Source organism: Syngnathus floridae, chromosome 18, assembly GCF_059516105.1.
Source record: "Syngnathus floridae isolate MCC-2025c chromosome 18, RoL_Sflo_1.0, whole genome shotgun sequence".
NCBI lineage: Eukaryota > Metazoa > Chordata > Actinopteri > Syngnathiformes > Syngnathidae > Syngnathus > Syngnathus floridae.
Window position 1 is genome coordinate 7,285,190 of NC_142430.1, and position 20,300 is coordinate 7,305,489.

A 20,300-nucleotide genomic window follows, 5' to 3' on the forward strand; every position below is an offset into this window, starting at 1 on the left:
TCAGCTGCATGCGTGGGAGCCCGGCAAGGAACGTGAGAGCGTGATGGTGACGGCGCGGCCCAACTTCCAAGACGGCGTTCACGTGGGCTACGTGACGGGCCTGAAGAAGTTCAGCAACTACTACACCTCAGCGTTGTGCTTCACCACGCCGGGCGACGGACCTCGCAGCCCTCCCAAACTTGTTATGACGCATGAGGACAGTAAGTCTTCGTTTTTTATGATTTTCACTTTTCCCACAAAAAAAGCTAAGCGTGTCTTTTTGCATTCAGCGCCAGGCGCCGTGGGCCACCTGAGCTTCACTGAGATTCTTGACACATCGCTCAAAGTTAGCTGGAGCGAACCCAGCGAGAAGAACGGCATTCTCACCGGTACGCATGCACACACACACGCACACACACGAGCGTTTGCTGATGTGTGACCAACATTGTGTAGGCTACCGCATCTCATGGGAGGAGTTCAACCGCACCAACACGAGGGTCACCCACTACCTGCCCAGCGTCACTCTGGAGTATCGCGTCACCGGCCTCACCGCGCTCACCACGTACACCATCGAGGTGGCCGCCATGACATCCAAGGGACAAGGCCTGCTTTCATCCTCCACCATCTCCTCGGGCGTTCCACCAGGTCAGTCCACCAGCCACCGGTGCTCATTTGCTGTATTTTATCATCTCCTCCCATCATCTCCTTTTATACCTCCCAGAGCTTCCTGGCCCGCCCACCAACATCGCCATCTCCAACATTGGCCCGCGCTCCGTCAACCTGCTCTTCAAGCCGGGCTACGACGGCAAGACCTCCATTTCCCGCTGGCACGTGGAGGCCCAGGTGAGCTCGCTGGCATTTCGTTGGATTGTGTTTGTCACGTTAATACCATATTGGTGGGCTTAGGTGGGTGTCGTGGGAGACAATGAGGACTGGGTGACGGTCCACCAGGTGTCCAATCTACCCGACGCTCGCTCCCTGGAGGTTCCTGACCTCAATCCGTACACCTTCTACAGGTGGGAACGCACCACACATGGCTTGGGTTTCAGGCCAGGTTCTGGGTCTCAAGCGTGTTGATCTTAATTGTGTGTGTCATTCTAATTGACTGGCCAGGTTCCGCATGCGTCAGGTGAACATCGTGGGCAGCAGCCCCCCGAGTCAAGCCTCCAGGAAGATCCAAACGCTTCCAGCCCCTCCCGACGTCGCTCCGGCCAACGTCACGCTGCGCACGGCCAGTGAGACCAGCCTGTGGTTGAGATGGATGGTAACTAGACGAGATGAGATATTTAACAAGTTTGGAGACTCTCATTCACGTTTCACTCCCTCGCTCGCTCACCAGCCTCTACCCGAGTGGGAGTATAACGGTAACGCGGAACAAGTGGGCTACAGAGTGCAGTACTCCAAGGCGGGCTCGTCGGGTCGGCCGCTCACCCAGGCCATATCGGACCGCCTGGAGAGAGAATTTACCATCGAGGATCTGGAGGAATGGACCGAGTACGAGGTGAGGGTGCAGGCCCTCAATGGCATCGGGCTCGGACCGTGGAGCCAGCCAATCAAAGGCCGGACCCGGGAGTCAGGTGAGGCTAGCTACTTGTTTGTATTTAATATGTGCTTCGCATTTGTGTTCATTTTTGAAATGTTTGTTGTCCAGTGCCATCCTGCGGGCCCACCAATGTGTCCGCCTTTGCCACCACCTCCAGCAGTGTTTTGGTGCGCTGGTCAGAAGTACCCGAGCCAGACCGAAATGGACTCATTTTAGGCTACAAGGTCTGCTCAAGTTTTTTTTTTTGTGACTGAGATACAGCTGGGTGACAGCTCCATGCAATTTCTCCGCCATTTGGCAGGTGGTGTACAAAGAGAAGGACTCGGATACCGGCCCCCGGTTCTGGATGGTGGAAGGCAACGCCACGCACAGCGTCCATCTCACGGGTCTGGGCAAATACGTCCTGTACGAGATCCAGGTGCTGGCGTTCACCCGCGTAGGAGACGGGCGGCCAAGCTCTCCGCCCATCTTTCAGAGAACTCTGGACGACGGTAGGGTTCTTCTCTTCTTCTGCCATTACTGTGTGGATATTGAAAGGTGATGTCATCTCCCTCCCGCAGTGCCTGGACCACCAATGGGGATCCTGTTTCCGGAGGTGCGCACCACTTCGGTGCGTCTGATTTGGCAATCACCCTCGCAACCCAACGGGATTATCCTGGGTGAGGAAGGATTTTTTTTTTTATTTACATTAGGGAAGCACTTTTAATGAAACTGGCTATGCTCTATCTAGCGTACCAGATCACGTACCACCTCAACTCCACCAACGGCAACAGCGCCACGGTGGACGTGCTCAGCCCTAGCGCCCGCCAGTACACCGTCTATGGCCTGAAACCCGAGTGCGTCTACATGTTCCGCATCACGGCGCAGACGCGCAAGGGCTGGGGCAAGGCGGCCGAGGCGCTGGTGGTCACCACTGAGAAAAGAGGTAACGTGAGGTCAAGGGTTTTCATTGGAAAGAAAAATCATATCTTGCTCATCTTTTGCCCCTAGCTCGTCCGCAGCCCACCAGCCGCCCCAGCGTGCCTCAGAAGGACGTGCGCGCCCGGCGCGTCCTGCTGTCGTGGGAGCCCGGTAGCGACGGCCTCTCGCCCGTGCGCTACTATACCGTACAGCTGCGCCAGCTCCCCGACAACAACTGGACCGTGCACTCGGCCTCCGTCAACCACGACACCACCTCCTACGTCGTCTCCAGGTTCTCCCCCAAAAAGTTCATAGCATTTTTTGGGGGATACTCAAGCACAAATGTGATGATGTGCTTTGTGTCGCCAAGGCTGAAGCCCTTCACGTCCTATCAGTTCCGGGTGAAAGCCACCAACGATATCGGCGACAGTGAATACAGCGAGGAGAGCGACGCCATCACCACCTTGCAAGATGGTAGGCGGTGCGCCAAAAGTAAGCGGTTGAGCCAAATGCAACTCAGTCCACTCCATCGTTCGCTCTCCCGCCAGCGCCAGACGAAGCGCCGGTCATCTTCTCGGTCACGCCCCACACCACCACGTCAGTGCTGATTCGCTGGAAGGTAAGAGAAGCTGAATACTTTTTTTTATTTATTAATTCAATTTTGAATTTAGTTTTGAATTATTTTTGGGGGGGGCTGATTTTTATTGTAGCATGTTTTTCATTTAAAATCTAAGCAGTGTAATGAAATCATGTTTGCCCCATTTAAAATGAGCTATTTATGTAATTAGCTTTTCTTTCCAATGACAAAGGGGGCGCTTGTTTTCTCACCCTAACCCTTCCCTCCTGGCAGCCTCCCCCTGAGGAGAGGATCAACGGCATCCTGCTGGGCTTCCGCATCCGCTACAGAGAGCTGCTGTACGACCGTCTCCGGGGTTACGCCCTCCACGCCATCAACAGTATGTCCGCTTGGGCCGAGCTCACGGGTGAGACTGAAACAAAGGGCTGCATTTAAATGATTGGCCGCTAGGTGGCAGAAGGCCTCTCCTCACTGTGCTGTGTGGAAAATCTCAACGTCATCAAATATTTCACCTACAGCACCCTACAGCATCCGCAATCTGAGCGACGCCTCTCTGACTCAGTTCGAGCTGGACAGTAAGTTTCACAGCAAAGAAAAAAAAATGTATCGGTCAAAGTTTTGATGAGTCGTATTTGGTGCCGCAGAGCTGAGCAAGCACAAGCGCTACGAGATCCGCATGAGCGTGTACAACGCCGTGGGTGAGGGACCCACCAGCCCGCCCCAGGAGGTTTTTGTCGGAGAAGCAGGTGTGTGCGTGCAATTTATAAAATCAGAGGTGGGCAAACTTTGGTGAAGTGTAGCAGGTGCCCACTTCGACTCCATATCCTTCAAGCTAATGTCGGTTCCTAATAATGTGGTATGATGGCATTTAGTTCCCACAGCGCCGCCGCAAAACGTGGCCGTTCAGTCGGCCACCGCCACCCAGCTGGACGTCACGTGGGACCCGCCGCCACTCAGCGCTCAAAACGGCGACATCCAAGGCTACAAGGTAAAAAAACAAAACGATGTGAAATCTAAAAAGCTCAAATTCATCCATAATGTAACTCATCCCACCAAGGTCTACTTTTGGGAGTCCCAGCGAAAGAACGAGACGGAGCGTCTACGGACCCTGTTCATGCCCGAGGGAGGCGTGAAGCTGAAGAACCTGACCGGCTACACCAGCTACATGATTAGCGTGGCCCCCTTTAACGCCGCCGGGGACGGACCACGCAGCCCCGCCATCAGAGGGCGCACCCAACAAGCAGGTAAATCAACCTTGTTCCCTCGAGGAAAGTTTCAAAAGCTTGACTGTGTTGGTGTTTCAGCCCCCAGCGCCCCCAGCTTCATCCACTTCAGCGAGCTCACCACCTCTTCAGTCAACGTGTCGTGGGGCGAGCCCACCCTGCCCAACGGCATCATCGAGGGCTACCGTCTGGTCTACGAGCCCTGCGCGCCCGCTGACGGTATAAATGTTAAAAAAATAATAATAATAATCCAGAGTCAACCTTTCTGGATCTCAAGTTCCGTAATTGTGTTCACGCAGAGTCTTCGGTGGCCTGCGCTGACTGTCTCCACTCCCCCTCCTCCCCCCCGGGTGTCAGTCGGACCGTCATGATGGACGTGAAGGCCGGCGGCCCGCTCTGGGTCAAGCTGAAGGACCTGGCCGACGGCGCCACGTACAACTTCCGCATCCGCGCCAGGACCTTTGTGTACGGGCCCGAAGTGGAGGCCAACATCACCACCGGCCCTGGGGAAGGTAAGTCAAATTTGGATGCTTTTTGTTGAACTAAAATGCTTCAATGGTTTTTGGGATGACTTCGCAGGAGCACCAGGACCCCCAGGGGACCCCTTTATCACTCGCTATGGATCAGCGCTGACCATCCACTGGACCAGCGGGGACCCAGGGCGTGCTCCAATTACACGTTACGTCATCGAGGCCAGGCCTTCTGGTGAGATTTTAGTGTCACCATCCACCACCACCCTGGGCCGTATTGATCAGCCCGGACCTTTTTTTTTTTCTTCAGATGAAGGTCTGTGGGACATCCTGATCAAGGACATCCCCAAGGAAGTGACGTCGCACACGTTCAACATGGACATGCTGAAGCAAGGCGTCAGCTACGACTTCCGGGTAATCGGCGTCAACGATTACGGCTACGGCTCGCCGAGCCTTCCCACTCCTTCCATATCTGGTGAGTGCCTTTCTGCCAAGTGTCTTGAAATGAAAGAAAAATAACACATTTTTATTTTTATTTTACACCAGCCCAAAAAGTGGCCCCCTTCTACGAGGAGTGGTGGTTCCTGGTGGTGGTCGCCCTGGTGGGGCTTATTTTCATCCTCCTGCTGGTTTTCATCCTCATTATCCGAGGACAGAGCAAGAAATATGCAAAGAAGTCAGAATCAGGTGAGGCCCGCCCGCACGGTAGCCAGGTTGCTTTACGACCTTTTTTTTTTTTTTTTTTTTAACTTGCCCTCGGGGGAAAAAAATCCAACATTTTTGCTCTCATGTTGATTTTATTTAACGAGCAGTTAACTCCTCCATAAATCCGTCCCAAACCAGATGTCGGTGAAAAGATTCAGTCGGGCAAGGTCGGAACTTGTTCGTTGGAAATTGGCGTGCGTTTGGCCTCGCTCAGCATTTCTTGGGTGGTGTTGCCCCAGCAGGGTCACTTCCTGCCCGTCTATTTGACTGACAGTAGAAAAATCTCGCTCCTGACACAAATGCCTCCGTGTCAGGCTTTGGTGTTTTTTATTTTTCCTCACATACTTGTGTGGAACCGCCAGTTGACCTTAAGTCACCCCAGAGCGACTGCGGCGTTGGCCAAGAATGTTTTTAACCTCTAACACACAGGCTTAGATTTTATTGCCCATCATAAACTTCATTCTCCAATTTGTAAATTTTTCTTGCTTATGCAAGTTCTCCTCTTGCTCGCACGAGAGAAGACAACATCTCTAACGGTCTCGTCTCGCCCGGGCCTGTGGTCACACAGTGTCTCTGTACGTATGCCCAGGCAACAACGCCAACTGCAACGCGCTGACACACGGCGACATGGTGAGCCTTGACGAGGGCCGCTTCCCCGCCCTGGAGCTCAACAACCGCCGGCTGTCCGTCAAGAACTCCTTCTGCCGGAAGAACGGCGTCTACACCAGGTCGGTCGGTGCCACGGCACTTTGGAATCCCCCCCCGGCGATTACGGATTAACGTCTTGATCTGCCGCCTCATCCGCCGGATCCCAATTCAAACAAGGCTCTTAATCCTGCCGTAGTCCGGCTAATTCTGAGGCGTGTCGGACAGGACCTCGGTGTTTACGACTGATTTCATTCCGATTAGTGAGGGCTTCAACGCAGCGGGAAGTTCAGATCATGGCATCTCATTGACATTGTAGATGTTTGCCCACTTTCTTCATCATCAAGTGGGATGGATGGTCAATTTTTGTGTGTGTTTTTACTCATGCCACTTCTCCACATGCAGCTGGGAAAAGTCAACACGTGTCAGAGGAGACGGGGGAAGGGGGTGAAGGTTAGGTTTGTTTAGCAGGACCACCTGAAGGGGGGCTTTCTTCCCTGCTCAGTGCTTTTGGTGGTCAGCAGTTAAGATCTGATTTATGAAGCTCACCAAATGTTTTTTTTTTTTTTTTTTAATGCAGGTCTCCTCCCAGGCCAAGTCCAGGCAGTCTCAACTACTCCGACGAAGACGTGAGCACAAAGTATAACGACTTGATCCCCGTGGAGAGCAGCAGCCTGACGGAGAAACCCTCTGAAATCTCGGACTCGCAGGTACTCTACTCTATTTTTGAAATAGAATTATGATTTTCATCACGTCCGTGTGCGCACGCCACTCTGCATTGTCAGCACTGCAGTATTTTGTGTTATCGTTTTTTTTCCCCTGTCATTCAGCACAAGTTTGTCAGCACACAAAAGGGATGTTTGCGCCGTTGTGGGAGCAAACACTGTGAAAATATATTGTAGCTCATTGTGTTTCTTTACATCTGCTGAGCCAGAGTGGCCATCAATTCCAGATCTCTCTTTCTCTCATCTTTATTCCCATTTCCCACACACCGTGTTATTTTGGAATATTTTATTCCCTTATGTCTTCCATGCATATTTGTTCTTGTTTATGTCAGGCCCTGGATTTCTCTCATTTTCTTTCTGTGGTGAAATATCTGGCGCTCTGGTTAGCCGAGTGACCAAGGGTCAAGGTGGAAGAATTGTTTTGGGGGAACATTCTTGGGATGAACTCCGCAGCCGCCCCCCCCTAAATCCTCTATCGTCGCCCCCTCCTCCCCCCTCCCCTCTTCAAATGGGCTTCTCACTTCTCCCCACAATGAGTCGTCTCAGAAAGAAGCTTTCGACACTTTCCCTCGGCGCTTCACCAACCTGGCTGACGTTCCTGCTTTTTGCATTTATCCAAAATCTCCCAAATGATCTCGGAGGGTTTTCCCCGAACAAAGTCTCGTCTTTTGAATCCCGCTTCTCCCTCCGCGCTTGACACTTTTTGTGCGTGCCTTTTTTAGACATGAGCATTCGCCGTGGAGCAAATAGAGATGATCTCACTTCTGAGTCACACACACACACACACACACACACACACACGCTGTAAATCATGCAAGAGATTCACTTTAATGGAAATTACATCACGTTTGTGCCGTGATGAAGTAAATCGTCCCTCTCCCTTATTCAAATAGTCTGGCACTATAATCCAACCCAGTGGAAAATATTTTTATTAAAAACAATTTGGGCTTCGGGTGACCCCTGCAGTGTCGACGGCAACCCCCTCCCGCTTCTATAATCCATAACTCGGCAAGACAAAGGACTGAGCGAGCCGCTATGGTGATTTTTGGGATGAGATGGGATGGGGGAAGGGCCGCTTGCCAGATCAGGCTGTTAGGCGGCGGGGGCTGGGAAAGTTTGCAGCAGTACTTGGGTTTCAAAGTTGCTCCACCCACTTCCGTGAAGGGTACTTGACCTCATCGTCCCATTCTTTTTAAATGTCTCGCCCATCCCAACCTGTTTAAAATAATAGCTAGTTGCCGGTTAATCAAAAGGAAAGTCTGTGTCCTTGTGTTAACATACATAGTAATGTGCTGTTTCAAAAAAAAAATGTTTTGTTCACCTATAGGAGGCGCTGGTGTTTTCATACGGAACAGGTGGTCTTCATACACTTCCCCTGCATTTGGTGAGGTTCCTGTCGGCTGCCTGCTTTTGTTTGTTTTCAAGTGTTTGTAGCCAGACCGGTTCCTCTCGCTAGTTCCCATCCAATTCCAGACTTCTTTTGTGTACCGACCCGGTAAAGATCCTGAGCGGCGGTCCAGTTGTTGAACGTCTCGGGTGTCATCTTGCTTTTTTTGGGATGCACGCTTCGGTCATCTTTATCAATCATGCTTTGACCATCTCTGATCGTTCTTGGCGTCCATGGTGATGTGTTTGAAGGGTGCTTTCACATACCTGTGGACATTCCTTGTTCAGTTTTGGGCTGTTCAAATTCCAAACATGCCAAGAATGCGTCACATCTGCCCCTTTGACATCACTATCTTCTTTTGTTTGTAAACAGGAAGATGATTTTGCATTGGCTGGAGGGAAAAAAAAGTCGTAGGTTGTTTGGAAACCACGTCCGAGCTGCTCCGTCGCGAGTGTGAAAGCACCCAAAGTGTGCATGTTTGTGTGATTTACTTTTGCTCCAAACGAGGGTCCCAATAATTAGCTATAGCGGCGCTAATCACTCCGCAAGAAAATAAACGCCGCCTTTTTCTCTCTGGCAGGGCAGCGACAGCGAGTATGAGGTGGACGCCAACCGCCAGAAGACGCACTCCTTCGTCAACCACTACATCAGCGACCCCACCTACTACAACTCGTGGCGCCGCCAGCAGAAGGGCATCTCCCGGGCGCAGGCCTACAGCTACGCCGAGTCGGAGCCGGGCGAGCCGGACCACGGCGCCCCTCCGCCCCAGCTGCCCCCTCTGCCGCCTCTGCCGCCCCAACTCAGCTCGCCCAGCCCCCAGCCCCAGGCGCAGCCACAGCAGCAGGCGCAGGGACAGCCGCCCGGCCAGGGCAGCCTGTTCAGGCCCAAGGGCAGCCGGACTCCCACCCCGTGCCAGCAGAGCGCCAAGCCACCTGGCCAGCAGGGCGCCCCCTACAGGCCACCCAGCAGCCTGGCCCCAGGCTCACGGGCCCCCATTGCGGGCTTCTCTTCCTTTGTGTGAGAATTGCCCGGAAGAAAAAAAACTAAAGAAATTTCTGGAAGTTTCCACTCCGCTTCTTGATTGTTTTGTTTTTTTACCATCGTTTAAATCCTGATGGTATTCCAACACTTCATCTTGAGACTTTCTAAATCCAAGACACGTGATGAAGCAACACACATTTTGTTTGCATGACTTCTTATCATTTGTTTTTTTTTTTCATTTTGTTTTCATAGGTGGAACAGGCCCCAAAGCTCGCAGGAGCCCCTTTTTATGTGAGAATTATCAGAAATGGACAAAGGAAATTTCCTTAAGTCTCCACGTGGACGTTGGTGTGATTTGCACTTTTTTTTCCACATTTCATACTTTTTACAAACGCCTTCAGCTGGGGACGCTTTTTGACACGTGGTGATGATCCGTCCGTTGCACTTACACTTCGTCTTAGCATCATGACTTTTTTCTTTTTAGAATCGCCTTCATTTTTTTGACCCATGATTTATTCCACATTTTTTAGGTGTTTCATTTTTTTTACTTGAATAGTTTTCCTCACACTTTCAGAAACGCTTTCAATTCCAAACCTTCTGAAACAGTTTCTCAAACCGCTATTAGTGCTTTGTTAACATCGCTTCTCCTATTTTTTTTATTTATGGCACTTTTAGGACTGCCTTCAACTTTCTGACACGTGGTGACGATCCTTTGTCATTGTTTTGTTTCATAACTCATCATTTTTATTTCCAGCACTTCTTCAACGTGGAACTTTTTGCACCATTTTTGGACACATCATACGTCTACCACACTTTTTGTTGTATATTTTTTTTTTGCATGACTAATTTCATTTTTTTCCTTCTCTCGTTTGCACACGCTGAAATGGTACTACCTTTGTATGTCGTACAAAGTCACAAGAATCCTTGAATACACATATACATAGAGACATACTTATGTATATATATAATATGAAGTTATATATTATATATATGTACCTAGAGGACTAGTCAGTGCTCACTCGGCATTGATGGTGACTGAAATAGTTTTGGAGGAAAAATTGCTGTTGATTGTATGAAACTTGCAAATGTTTTGTGTGTGTGTGTGGAGAAACAATCAAGTAGCATGTCAAAGATCAGCTGGACTCATATTTATGAGTGATTAATTTCTACCTTGAGTCCATATTCCAACGGATGCCTTTCATTCCATGGATGACATCTGTCAGAGGATTGGGGACATTTACTGGATGCTTTTGTGGATATTCCAATAGATCAACGGCGGGCACTCGAAAACCAAGGATTTTCTCTTTTATGGCCCTTTTCACTTCCCTTGCCAATTGATGATGTCAGCGCATCGCCTCGCCATCAATTAAGCCGCTGGTTCGTCTCTATTGCTTTGTTTCTATGTGTGTGTACACAGGTGTGTGTGTGTGTACGTTTGTTAGCACACGTCCCAAGCTTTACAGATCATTCACTGTGTGTGTGGTTTGTTTGAGTGAGCACGACAAACTGTAAACCTCCCCGGACACTTGTAATGATGCTACAGTGAAAACTCGACGGTTAGTTTGTTCGAACAAAGTCATTGAATTGTTATTTTTGTTTGTATTTTTTTTTTCCTGTGGGGTGATTTTGTTTCATATGCGATAAAAGCTTACCACGCAGAAGAATGAATATATGATCACAGTACATTTCAGAAATAAATTATTTTTCAATGTTTAGTCGGGCAGGTGTAAATGTTGGTCAAAAAATATATATATCCTAATATTTTTGTTGTTGTCACTAAGTATGAAAAATACACGCATAGACATTTTTAAAACTGAATTGGAGAATCGAGACAATAGTGGTGTACAGTAATCTCTCGTTTATAGCGGATAATTGGTTCCAAAAAACACCTGTGCTAACACGCAAAAATGGACTTCTAACGGAATGTAAACGAACATTTGGAGCAATACTACATTGTCCTAAAGGTGAGACACGTTTCCTCAATTTAAAAGTTTTATTTTGACTTTTAAATGTTGTTTTTAATTTTGGGGGAAAAAAATCCACAATGTAGTGAAGCCGCGATTAACGAAACGCGAAGTAGCGAGGGATTTTGTTGAAATGAAAAGTGAAATTTATGTTTCCAAATTCATCACAATGACAAAACTTCAAAACAAGCTTTGTTTAACATGTATTTTTGTGTTGTACATGCATAAGAATTGCAATATCTATTATTTGAAAGTCAACAAAATATCTCTGTGGTAAACCATTCTGAGGCATTAGCTTCCATGTTAGCTGCTAGCTTCCTGACGCCAAAATAGGTGCATGTCCCTTTAAGAGCACAGCGGGGGCGGGGTCACGTTGCGGGGAGGCCTGGGGAGGGACGCGGTCGCAGTGACATACACAAGCGAAGGGAAGACGCCAAACGACGCACGACGACAATCGCTGCTACTCCCACCGAGGAACCGCGTCCACCTCGTCTCTTCGATCTTCTTGCTTCACTTTTCGACGAGCCGTGAACTCGGACCGTGAAAGTTTCCCTCGGGACGCCAGCGGAAGGTAATGACTTGTTTATCTTCCACGCTGCTTGTTTGCAGAACTTTAACGACCGCAAAACGACGCGTGTGGCAACTTAAGTTGCAATTTAGTTTTCGGTAATTAAATGTCCGTTTTATTCCAACGTCATTGGCAGTAAATCTCATCGCTCCCACGGCCGTAGGAAGACAATGAGCCCATCCATAAGCCCCCTTTGACCCCCCCTCGTTATAGCCCATGAGTCAGGACAACATTGTTGTATTTAAAAACAACAAAAAATCAAATGTGCCACTTGAAGTCGACAAATGAAAAGAACCTCTTTGAAGTAAATCATTTAAATGAACGCGTTAACCGGATGACCTGAGATGCAAACAGTGGAGGTAATCTGTTTTTGTGATCTTGCAGAGTCTTGTTTGATATATTTATAGTGCTTTTACGGCATGACTTATCATGCAGGGTTTTCCAAAGTAGAGTAAGTTTTCCCCTAAGAGCGGAATCTGATTTAATCAGAGGCAGATGGGCTGGAAGACTCACTTCCCCCAGCTTCTTATGTAACTTGTAATGCTTTACATACAGCAAGATTACATCCAGACATACTACATTATCCAAGGAGATCATTTCTCACTTTGCCCAGAGAATTGACAATAGAAGGTTGTTTGCCATGTCAAATATTGCAGTAGAAGTCGTCACTATTTTTGATTGCATTTTCAAATTCATAGACTTGATTATTTGCGTCCTCGAATGTGGGAAAAGCGAAGGCAAGTATTTGTCTTGAGGGGTTTGTTTGTATACCCCCCCCTACACTCGCATAGCATTTGTTTTGATATACTTAAGCTTGTTATGCTGAACGTCAGCACACAAAAAGTCAACAGACCATGACATTGAAAATATGCTGGTCTGGTCTGAAGTTTTGCTTTGGCTTTCAAGTGGCCTTCAAAGACACATTTATTGTTCAAAGGCGACCAAATTTGACGGATGGGCGTTAAATACATTGTTCAAATCTTTCCATCATTCCATTCAGTGCTCCCGAGGAAATTGATATCTCTTCTTAAGCCATGATAGTACGAATGATTTGTTTTCCTTCTCTGAGTAGGCTTTTCTTTTACAGCTCAGTCTTTTTTTTTTTTTTAAGGAAGCTTGCTCGCTGATCACTTGAGCTCAACGCTCCAGATTGAGAAGAGGGAGTATTCATTCATGTTCTGAATTGTATGCAGACCTATTAGTTTTTTTTTTAAAGAATAGTTTAACGAAATTAAAGTTAATTATTACTGTGCTGTTGAGTATTTTCTTCCTGGATGCATATTTGCAGTGTTCTTCATGTACAGTAAATGTTAGGAGTGTTCTTTTGTGATAAGTCATCAGTCAATTGATTTTAAAAAGTCTTAATTTCGACCAAACTTTTTTAGCTGCTGGAAAATTTGTCGTATCTTTCGATCAGATATGTCGACTGACGGGTGTTGGCGATCCAGGCCCTTTAGTTGACATCCACACCTCGAAACCAACTTGTTTTGCTTTCTAGCTTGATAATTGGCGTACCAAATGAAAATGTCAAATTAAGCGGTGTTATTTCTCCCAGTGTCGTGCTAACCTACATAAAAGGCAAGTGTCAGGTCTGTCGTCTTGGTTACGCTTTTGTTCCCCCCATTGAGGCTTTTAGTAAACCTTCCCCGGCGACCCTTGAACCCGCTTACTCGTTTGCTGTCATTGGCAAACTTTGGACTTTGTGTCCCCCCTTCAGCTTGTCAATGGATGTTGCTATCGGGACAAAATTGTAGGACATGTCTGTGCCACTGATAAAATTGCCAAAAGCCGTTGAGCCGTTTGTTTATCTCGCAGGAACCTTTCATCTGGTTTCCTCAAGACCTTCCCTGCAATTTCATTTTACAGGCCAAACAAACTAGCTACTACTAGCGACACCCTCCATCCACCCCTCCCGTCGTAGAAATTCATTCTGCTTTGTTTTGCTGTTCCAGCAGCTCCGATAGTTAATTCAATGACTTGGCCCCCGAGGGGCCCTCGCATGAATGCTCACCATTTGTCAAAAGAGCCGCGGCGAGGGACCCGGTGTGCGGGCGCTCGCCATAATCCCTGCGCAGAAGCTGTAATGAGAGTTCACCATTGCCCCCCCTTCCTCAATCTGTGCTCTTTTCTTGGGCTATCGTACAACTGAATTGTCCGGTAGGTCCAGGAAGAGTTTTTTGGGGGGGGGAGGGGGTCCCGCAAATTGAGGGTTTTATGATCCAGAAACTCCGTCGCCCGTAATCTCTTTAGGTTTGTTTTTGGCCTGGACATGACACGGATGCCCACCCAGCTCAGCACAGCACAGGACACCAAACACTTTGTCCAGTCATGCAGGAATAAGCGCTTCATAAAAGGCCAGCTTGGCTGGAAACACAGAGAAATCATTTTCAAGCCTGTCAGGTGGCAATTGTGTCCCACCGAGCGTTCGGGAAAGCGGCCAAAAAAAAGCCTTTTGGAGTCCGCTGGAGGATAGTGAGCCAGCGGTTTGCGATTGGGTGGGGTAGGGAGGAGTCAACCCCCCCCCCCCTCGACACTTTATTTGCTAACATAACCCCTCGCCGCCAGCCTGATCATGCAAAACATGGCGCACGTGCGTATCCGGAGCAGATTTTGCATGCCTGAATCATGAAGTGGTTCACGTTAGACTTGTTCACCTCTCCGGAAAGAGAGAGTCACACCTGCGTGAAAAAGCACGCTCCGCTTATTATCTTTAAATTTCCATTGTCTGGTTACTTTGACACATGCTTTCGTGGCACCAAGGTTCCCGTCGGACATGAAGGCCAACCGGAAGAACGGGTTCTTTTGAATCTCATTAATGAGCAGGAACAAACCATAAATGGTGTCGTTGCTCTCAACGAGACAACGATTGTGTGATGATTGAGAAACATTGTCCATCTGCCTCAGATGGCGCTTGTTGTTTTGAACCACACTTGACATTGGTCAACTGGAGACAAATTAAATTCCCCTTTGTCAGAGGCCAGGCCCCGCTGTTGTTGTACTCAAGCCGCAGAAGTTAATTTGCATGTCAATGTTGCGGACCAAGGCTGTCCGACAAAGAGCAGCACTGTGGCTTGTTTGCTGGAGGTTAAATAAAGCCAAGGTTGTCTGCGTAGTGATTCTATGTCGGGAGATTTTACGATGATGCTGCCTCATGACTAGTGTGGGATTGTCGAGGGCGATGCCGCGAGCCACGGCATTACGCAAGCACGGCGGATGAGAGTTGTGATGTCATGGAGTGGAGCTGAGGTGATGGTGATGCCCTTAATCATTCATGGCCTCGCTCCCTCCGTCACCGCTCGTCTCCGCTTGAGTTGGTGTCATGTGGCGCTGCGGGCGCTCGGTTACGTAAAGGCTTTTCTCTCTCCTGGCAACAAAGAAAGTCTATGAAACTCACCTGCCATGAAACCGTTTTTGTTAGAATGACAACAATGTCTTTGTCTTTCCGTCGCAATTCATTTTCTTTCTCTTTTTCAGGTGATTTGCTGTTCCCTGGGAGGAGCTGAAGACAATTGTCACGAAAAATTCTGATTTGATAAGGTAAATGTTACTGGGAAGGTCGTGTTTCACACTTTCGAAAACTGCAAAGTTAAAAACCTTTTATTCTGTCTTTTATTTCTACTGTAGTAACTACCATCAGTAGGCTAACACGAATTATCATTTACATTTGCGTAAAGTTGCTCAGGGGCTACGCTAACAACGCTAGCTATTATCAAGGCTCAGCCCTCTGGGTCTCCCGCAATCAAGCTAATGTTTTTATTATTGTGCCCCCCCCCTCAGTTATGTATGCGTGGGCTCCAGCCCATGCTCGAAAAAAACACAAAGCCCCGTTTTTCCCGTCAGTAACACTTGCACATTTGCACAATGGTAGCACACACACACACACACGAGTGGGCCTTCAAATCTCTCGAGTGAGCGTTTTATGAGCCAGGAGTCAGTGGCCCGCTAATACCCCTAAATCGTATTTATATTAGCCGCCCGCAGGCTTTAATTTGTCAGCGCTTGCCCTCTGAGTTTTTTTTTTTGTGAGCAGGTACTGAAACAACAAGTCAAAGAAGTTCTGCAGGCTAAGCAGATACAAGGCAGGCGGGTGGAAATGTAACAAATCTGGACGTAGCGAAGCGCGCAGGGCTGTAAGATGATCCAAAGAAATGCCGCTCCGCTTCTTTTTTTTTTTTTTTCCCCTCTCCGAGCCTTCCGGCTCCAAGCATCCTGCCGGTTACGCAACAGTCGAGGGGCCCAAAGTGGGAGCTTGCGAGCGCCGGCCACCTCAGAACGTTCTTAGAAAGAAAGGGAGCAATCCAAGGAAGGACGTTTGTCAGACGACATGGGGTTCTTTTCACGAGTTACGCAACATTCTGACAAATCAATCAGTCTTTTTGTGTGGAACACAACATGAGGAAAAAGATGTGCTATGAATTATTGGCATAACTCACTGTTTTTCTTCACAGGCTGATCCAACTTTGTGAGGACCAAAATGATCGGCCAGATGATTAAGCACGTGCAGTGTCTTTGACGAAGACCCCCCGACCCCCAAAAGGTTCCAGAAGATTCCTGCGTTCTTGAAAGGAAATCAACTCCCACCATCATGCCGATCCTCAAGCAGCTGGTGCACTCCAACCAGTCCAAGCGACGTTCTCGCGCCGACCTGACGGCGGAGATGATCAGCGCTCCCCTGGGTGACTTTCGGCACACCATGCACGTTGGGCGCGGCGGCGACGCCTTCGGGGACACGTCCTTCCTCAGCACGCGCTCGGCCGAGCCCCCCGAAGCCAAGCACGACTCGCCGGGCTCCAAGCCGTCGCTGCTGGCCCGCACCTTCCGCGGCAGCAAGCGCTCACACTCCGTTAATCGCGGGGACCGCTACGAGTACAATGCGGCCGCGCCACCCACCGCCTCAGCCTTTGTGAAGAACGCCACTTCTCTGCCGTACCTCAACCACCACGAGGGTGGCGGCAGAAGCCAGGCGACGGGCGGGCCGGCGGCCATCGCCACCTTCGACGCGGAGTTTGACGAGCGCCACTTCGGCGAGCTCGCCGAGCTGCCGCCGTCCCAGCCCAAGAGCGGCGGCATGAAGCACGCAGAGTCCATGATGTCCTTCCACGTGGACTTGGGGCCCTCCATGCTGGGCGACATCCTGAGCGTGATGGAGAAGAAGGACTCTGAGGACGACGACCTCGGCTACGAGGAAGGCAAAGGCAGCGAGGGCCACGGCTCGCCGGCACACATCCCGCTTATAGACGAGGCCCCGCCCGTCGAGGAGCGGCGGCCGCCCGCCAGGCCGCCCCGCATGATGATCTACCAGCAGAAAGTCATGGTGGCGCCCTACAGCCCCGAGCTTCCCACCAGGAACAACCACCAGCACCTGGACAGCTGCTCCGTGTCCAGCGCCGGTTCTACCACCGAGGATAAAACGCCTTATCTCCACCACAACGACACGGACAGCGCCAAGTACAGCTCGCCGCGCGACGACGACTTCTCTTACATGGACGATGACGACGACGAGATCCGAGTTTAAGGCCGGGCGCCGTCGCGTCCTCGAGGATGAGGCCATCGGGCTGCGGTTACGGCATCCAATACTCGTCATTGAACCTCGTCCATCAACGACTCTGGGGAGCTGGTGGGCTTCTGCGGTTGATTGCCATGTTGAAACAGGAAGTGGAAGTTGTGGCTGAGAATGTGATCAAGAAGACTGAAGGTGAGAGGCTTGGCTCCGGCCTCCCCTCCAGCCTTTTCTGTGTGGGTGAAGTTTTCCATCTTTCTTCTTCCCGCATGAAAAAACACAGACGCGGTAGGTTCATGTGAAGACTCTAGATTGTCTTTTGAAGGTGAGTTTGTCTAAATGTGCTGGCGACCACCTTTGTCAGCTGCGATAGGGTTCAGCCCACCTGCGACCCGACTGAAGACTGACATCTAAAAGTGTCCACGGGCTCTCCCATTTTTAGTTTTAGTCTTCAAACTAGGGCACTTAAAAGGGGGGATAAAAAAAAGGCACACAAAAAAAGGGCTGGGTATGTGTTTGGGTGATGGCCAAGTAGACGTCGTTAGCTAACGCAAAGCAGAACGGCCACCGACAGGAACCTCCTCCCCCAAAAAAACGACGTCGTCGTGACAGTATTTGCTTCCTGTGAGCACAGGATTTAACGGACCAGAACGGACGGCGTGTGGAGGTGGTTCACGTGCTATGCACTTGTTACTCAGACCACAATTTTAGGTACACCTGCACCCAAAAACAATATCTTCATGTCTGTCGGTCGAATTTAAAAAAATATATATGACCTAATTTATTGATTTTGTCGATTGCATAATACTAATCTATCGAGTAATGTGCATGCCACAGTAATTTATTCCAAGATATGAGCTATTCTTTTTGTAGTCATGAGTTTGTAGTTTTGCAATTTGCAGATTTAAAAGAAAAAGGAAATATTTTTAGCAAATGCCACAGCAAGCAATGTAAGTGAAAAAAAAAAAAATTGAATAATTGGTACTTTATTTATATCCATTTTTTATGATTGAAGTTTACATATTTGGGAATAGAGTTAAAATAGCATTATTTGATAAATGCAATAAACCAAGAATTAAAAATAGATATATCACTAAATAATAGGGATTGTGTTATGAATGCATAATGTGGTGCAGGTGTATCCAATCGTGTCGTACATTAGCCAAGTTTATTTTAATAATCATTTTGTCGCTAACACTAGCTGCAAGTCACTTTTCTGTCTTTTGAGATGAAGTTTCATATCACTTTTTTTTTATATGTATATATATATAAATATAGGTACATATACTTTTCTGAGGTAAAAGGGCCAAATGTTCACATGCCTATCATCCACTGCAGAATTTTGAGATTTGTTGCGTTATATTGCACCAAATTGCTGTGAAATGCCATCTAAACTGCGTGGACTTTTTTTGTTGTTGTTACTTTGCAAGTGAGGTGGTGGGGGTGGGGTTATATTAAAAATACAAACGGCTGTAAAAGTATGTTTTCTTACCAAGTTTGTGTCATCTTTCTGCTACTTTACGGCAAAATAACTAATCTACTCTTTGTTTTCAGTAAAAGAGTAGGCTGATGAAATGGTGGAAATTAAGTCATCTGTGTGTCTTACTTCGGACTGAACGGTGTGATGTAAGAAGTTTTGCATTACGAATTATATGTGTAAGTATCACGCATTGGGTCAGATACTGTATCGTTGAATTGTGAGGAACAAGCAGCAGATACGTATCTTTCCAGTGACCTTACAAGACTGTCACAATTAAACAAGAAACGCCTAATTTTGAAAAAAACTTGATTATTAAAGAAAGTGACAATGACTGGTTAAATGCAGAAAGTGAAATTGCTCAATTTAGTAATACTAAAACTGTTTTCACCGTTTCTACCAACAGCAAAAGATTTTTGTGACCCTGTACCTACCAATGTAATTGATTTTTATATTTGGTTTGTTAAAAGGACCCCATTTCATGCTTCAACACAATTGTTATTCACGGGACGCTGGCGCCCTCTGCTGGAGGTCACGTCACACTAAAATCCGAGAGACGCCAAATTTCATCATAAGAGGCCCGTCATCATAAGAGGCCGCTGGATGGCGCCAGTGTACAAAGTGCGGCTCGCCAAGTAAGTGTAGAAGAAGGTTGTTTTGGATTGGGGACGTGACGTCAGTTATATAGGTGAATTGAAGACCGGTGTGCACGAGAGGAGTTATCAAATACAGGTGAAGCAAGATGGTGGGCGACAGCGCGGCATTCTCTCAGGTAAGCGGGCACACAAGCAAATGTCTCACGACGAAATGGAAATCAGTAGTACAAAACAGTGCGAACGACCATTTGCTGCCAGGTTGAAGTAGCCGTCTGGTGAGCGACATGGACTCTTGTTCGATAAGGACTTCGTTCGATCCCAGGTGTGATTATGTGTAAGTAGCCCATTAATTATTTATATTTGTGATTTTCTTCTTCGTTGTGTTTTACGGCGAGGTGGCACCAGCTTCAATGGGCATTACTGATACCTACTGGTTGATGTCATTAACTTTTTAGGACAGCGAACTGCGCATGCGCCGCGGCGTTTTCGGACAAACGCGAGCCGCACAGGTAGTGAACAGCTGGATCGCAAAGGACCAACTCGCTGGTTTTTTTGTAGGTCAGAAATAACATTAACGGTTGCAACAAATCACTGCTGCTTTGGTGTCTGCCGGAGCCACTCGCGATATGCTGACCGGGATCATATAAGGGGAATTTTCTTCATATCTTTCCCAAAGCCGTGGAAGAACCGAGAGAAATGCTTTCGCTGGGTAGAAGCTTGTAAACGGCAGGGATTTACAGTACCTTATGTCACCAAAGACATATATATATATATATTTATATATATTGACAATTAATCTCAAAGCATCCCCTGATCTTAAGCTCCCAAGAGAGCAAGGAAAAACTCGAAAAAACCCTACTAAAAGAACAAAATAGTCGTATCATTTTATTTCGTCGTATTTACATATTTATCATAAATGTATTATTTATTCATATAAAGGCCGGTCCAGGTAAGCAAGTGAGGCTTCCATAGTGTAGTGGTTAGTCCTCTGGACTCTCACCCCAGCGGCCCGTGTTCGAATCTCAGTGGGGATTAAAAGTTTTATCATAGGAAATTTGCA

The 20,300-nt window shown here is 48.1% G+C and overlaps 2 protein-coding genes across 4 annotated transcripts in view; both read left to right on the top strand.

Annotated features, from left to right (window-relative positions):
* Positions 1 to 10,850, top strand: part of sdk2b (sidekick cell adhesion molecule 2b) — a 126,056-nt gene extending 115,206 nt beyond the window's left edge. For 2 of the 3 annotated variants that reach the window (XM_088360158.1, XM_088360157.1), the window contains exons 24-51: positions 5 to 200; positions 270 to 368; positions 433 to 624; positions 701 to 822; positions 886 to 995; positions 1,093 to 1,243; positions 1,319 to 1,556; positions 1,631 to 1,746; positions 1,824 to 2,013; positions 2,083 to 2,181; positions 2,253 to 2,447; positions 2,513 to 2,714; positions 2,793 to 2,896; positions 2,971 to 3,041; positions 3,273 to 3,405; positions 3,518 to 3,574; positions 3,644 to 3,745; positions 3,872 to 3,987; positions 4,057 to 4,243; positions 4,304 to 4,441; positions 4,522 to 4,734; positions 4,802 to 4,927; positions 5,003 to 5,167; positions 5,239 to 5,379; positions 5,987 to 6,125; positions 6,623 to 6,752; positions 8,095 to 8,151; positions 8,735 to 10,850. In XM_088360158.1, coding sequence (XP_088216284.1) covers positions 5 to 200; positions 270 to 368; positions 433 to 624; positions 701 to 822; positions 886 to 995; positions 1,093 to 1,243; positions 1,319 to 1,556; positions 1,631 to 1,746; positions 1,824 to 2,013; positions 2,083 to 2,181; positions 2,253 to 2,447; positions 2,513 to 2,714; positions 2,793 to 2,896; positions 2,971 to 3,041; positions 3,273 to 3,405; positions 3,518 to 3,574; positions 3,644 to 3,745; positions 3,872 to 3,987; positions 4,057 to 4,243; positions 4,304 to 4,441; positions 4,522 to 4,734; positions 4,802 to 4,927; positions 5,003 to 5,167; positions 5,239 to 5,379; positions 5,987 to 6,125; positions 6,623 to 6,752; positions 8,095 to 8,151; positions 8,735 to 9,175 — 4,230 coding nt within the window. In that variant the 3' untranslated portion in view covers positions 9,176 to 10,850. The remainder of the gene's footprint in view (positions 1 to 4; positions 201 to 269; positions 369 to 432; positions 625 to 700; positions 823 to 885; positions 996 to 1,092; positions 1,244 to 1,318; positions 1,557 to 1,630; positions 1,747 to 1,823; positions 2,014 to 2,082; positions 2,182 to 2,252; positions 2,448 to 2,512; positions 2,715 to 2,792; positions 2,897 to 2,970; positions 3,042 to 3,272; positions 3,406 to 3,517; positions 3,575 to 3,643; positions 3,746 to 3,871; positions 3,988 to 4,056; positions 4,244 to 4,303; positions 4,442 to 4,521; positions 4,735 to 4,801; positions 4,928 to 5,002; positions 5,168 to 5,238; positions 5,380 to 5,986; positions 6,126 to 6,622; positions 6,753 to 8,094; positions 8,152 to 8,734) is intronic. The other variant, XM_088360160.1, reaches the window with a different exon arrangement.
* Positions 10,851 to 11,480: 630 nt separating this feature from the next.
* On the top strand, positions 11,481 to 18,987 carry cdc42ep4b (CDC42 effector protein (Rho GTPase binding) 4b). The gene is made up of 3 exons (XM_088360574.1): positions 11,481 to 11,670; positions 15,142 to 15,204; positions 16,116 to 18,987. Exon 3 carries the CDS (start codon positions 16,253 to 16,255, stop codon positions 17,180 to 17,182), a length of 930 nt encoding a protein of 309 aa, XP_088216700.1. The 5' UTR covers positions 11,481 to 11,670; positions 15,142 to 15,204; positions 16,116 to 16,252; the 3' UTR covers positions 17,183 to 18,987.
* The last annotated feature ends 1,313 nt before the right edge of the window (positions 18,988 to 20,300 follow it).

Coding starts and splice junctions, on each gene's coding strand:
- cdc42ep4b (XM_088360574.1), top strand. CDS start 16,253: ATGCCGATCCTCAAGCAGCTGGTGCACTCCAACCAGTCCAAGCGACGT.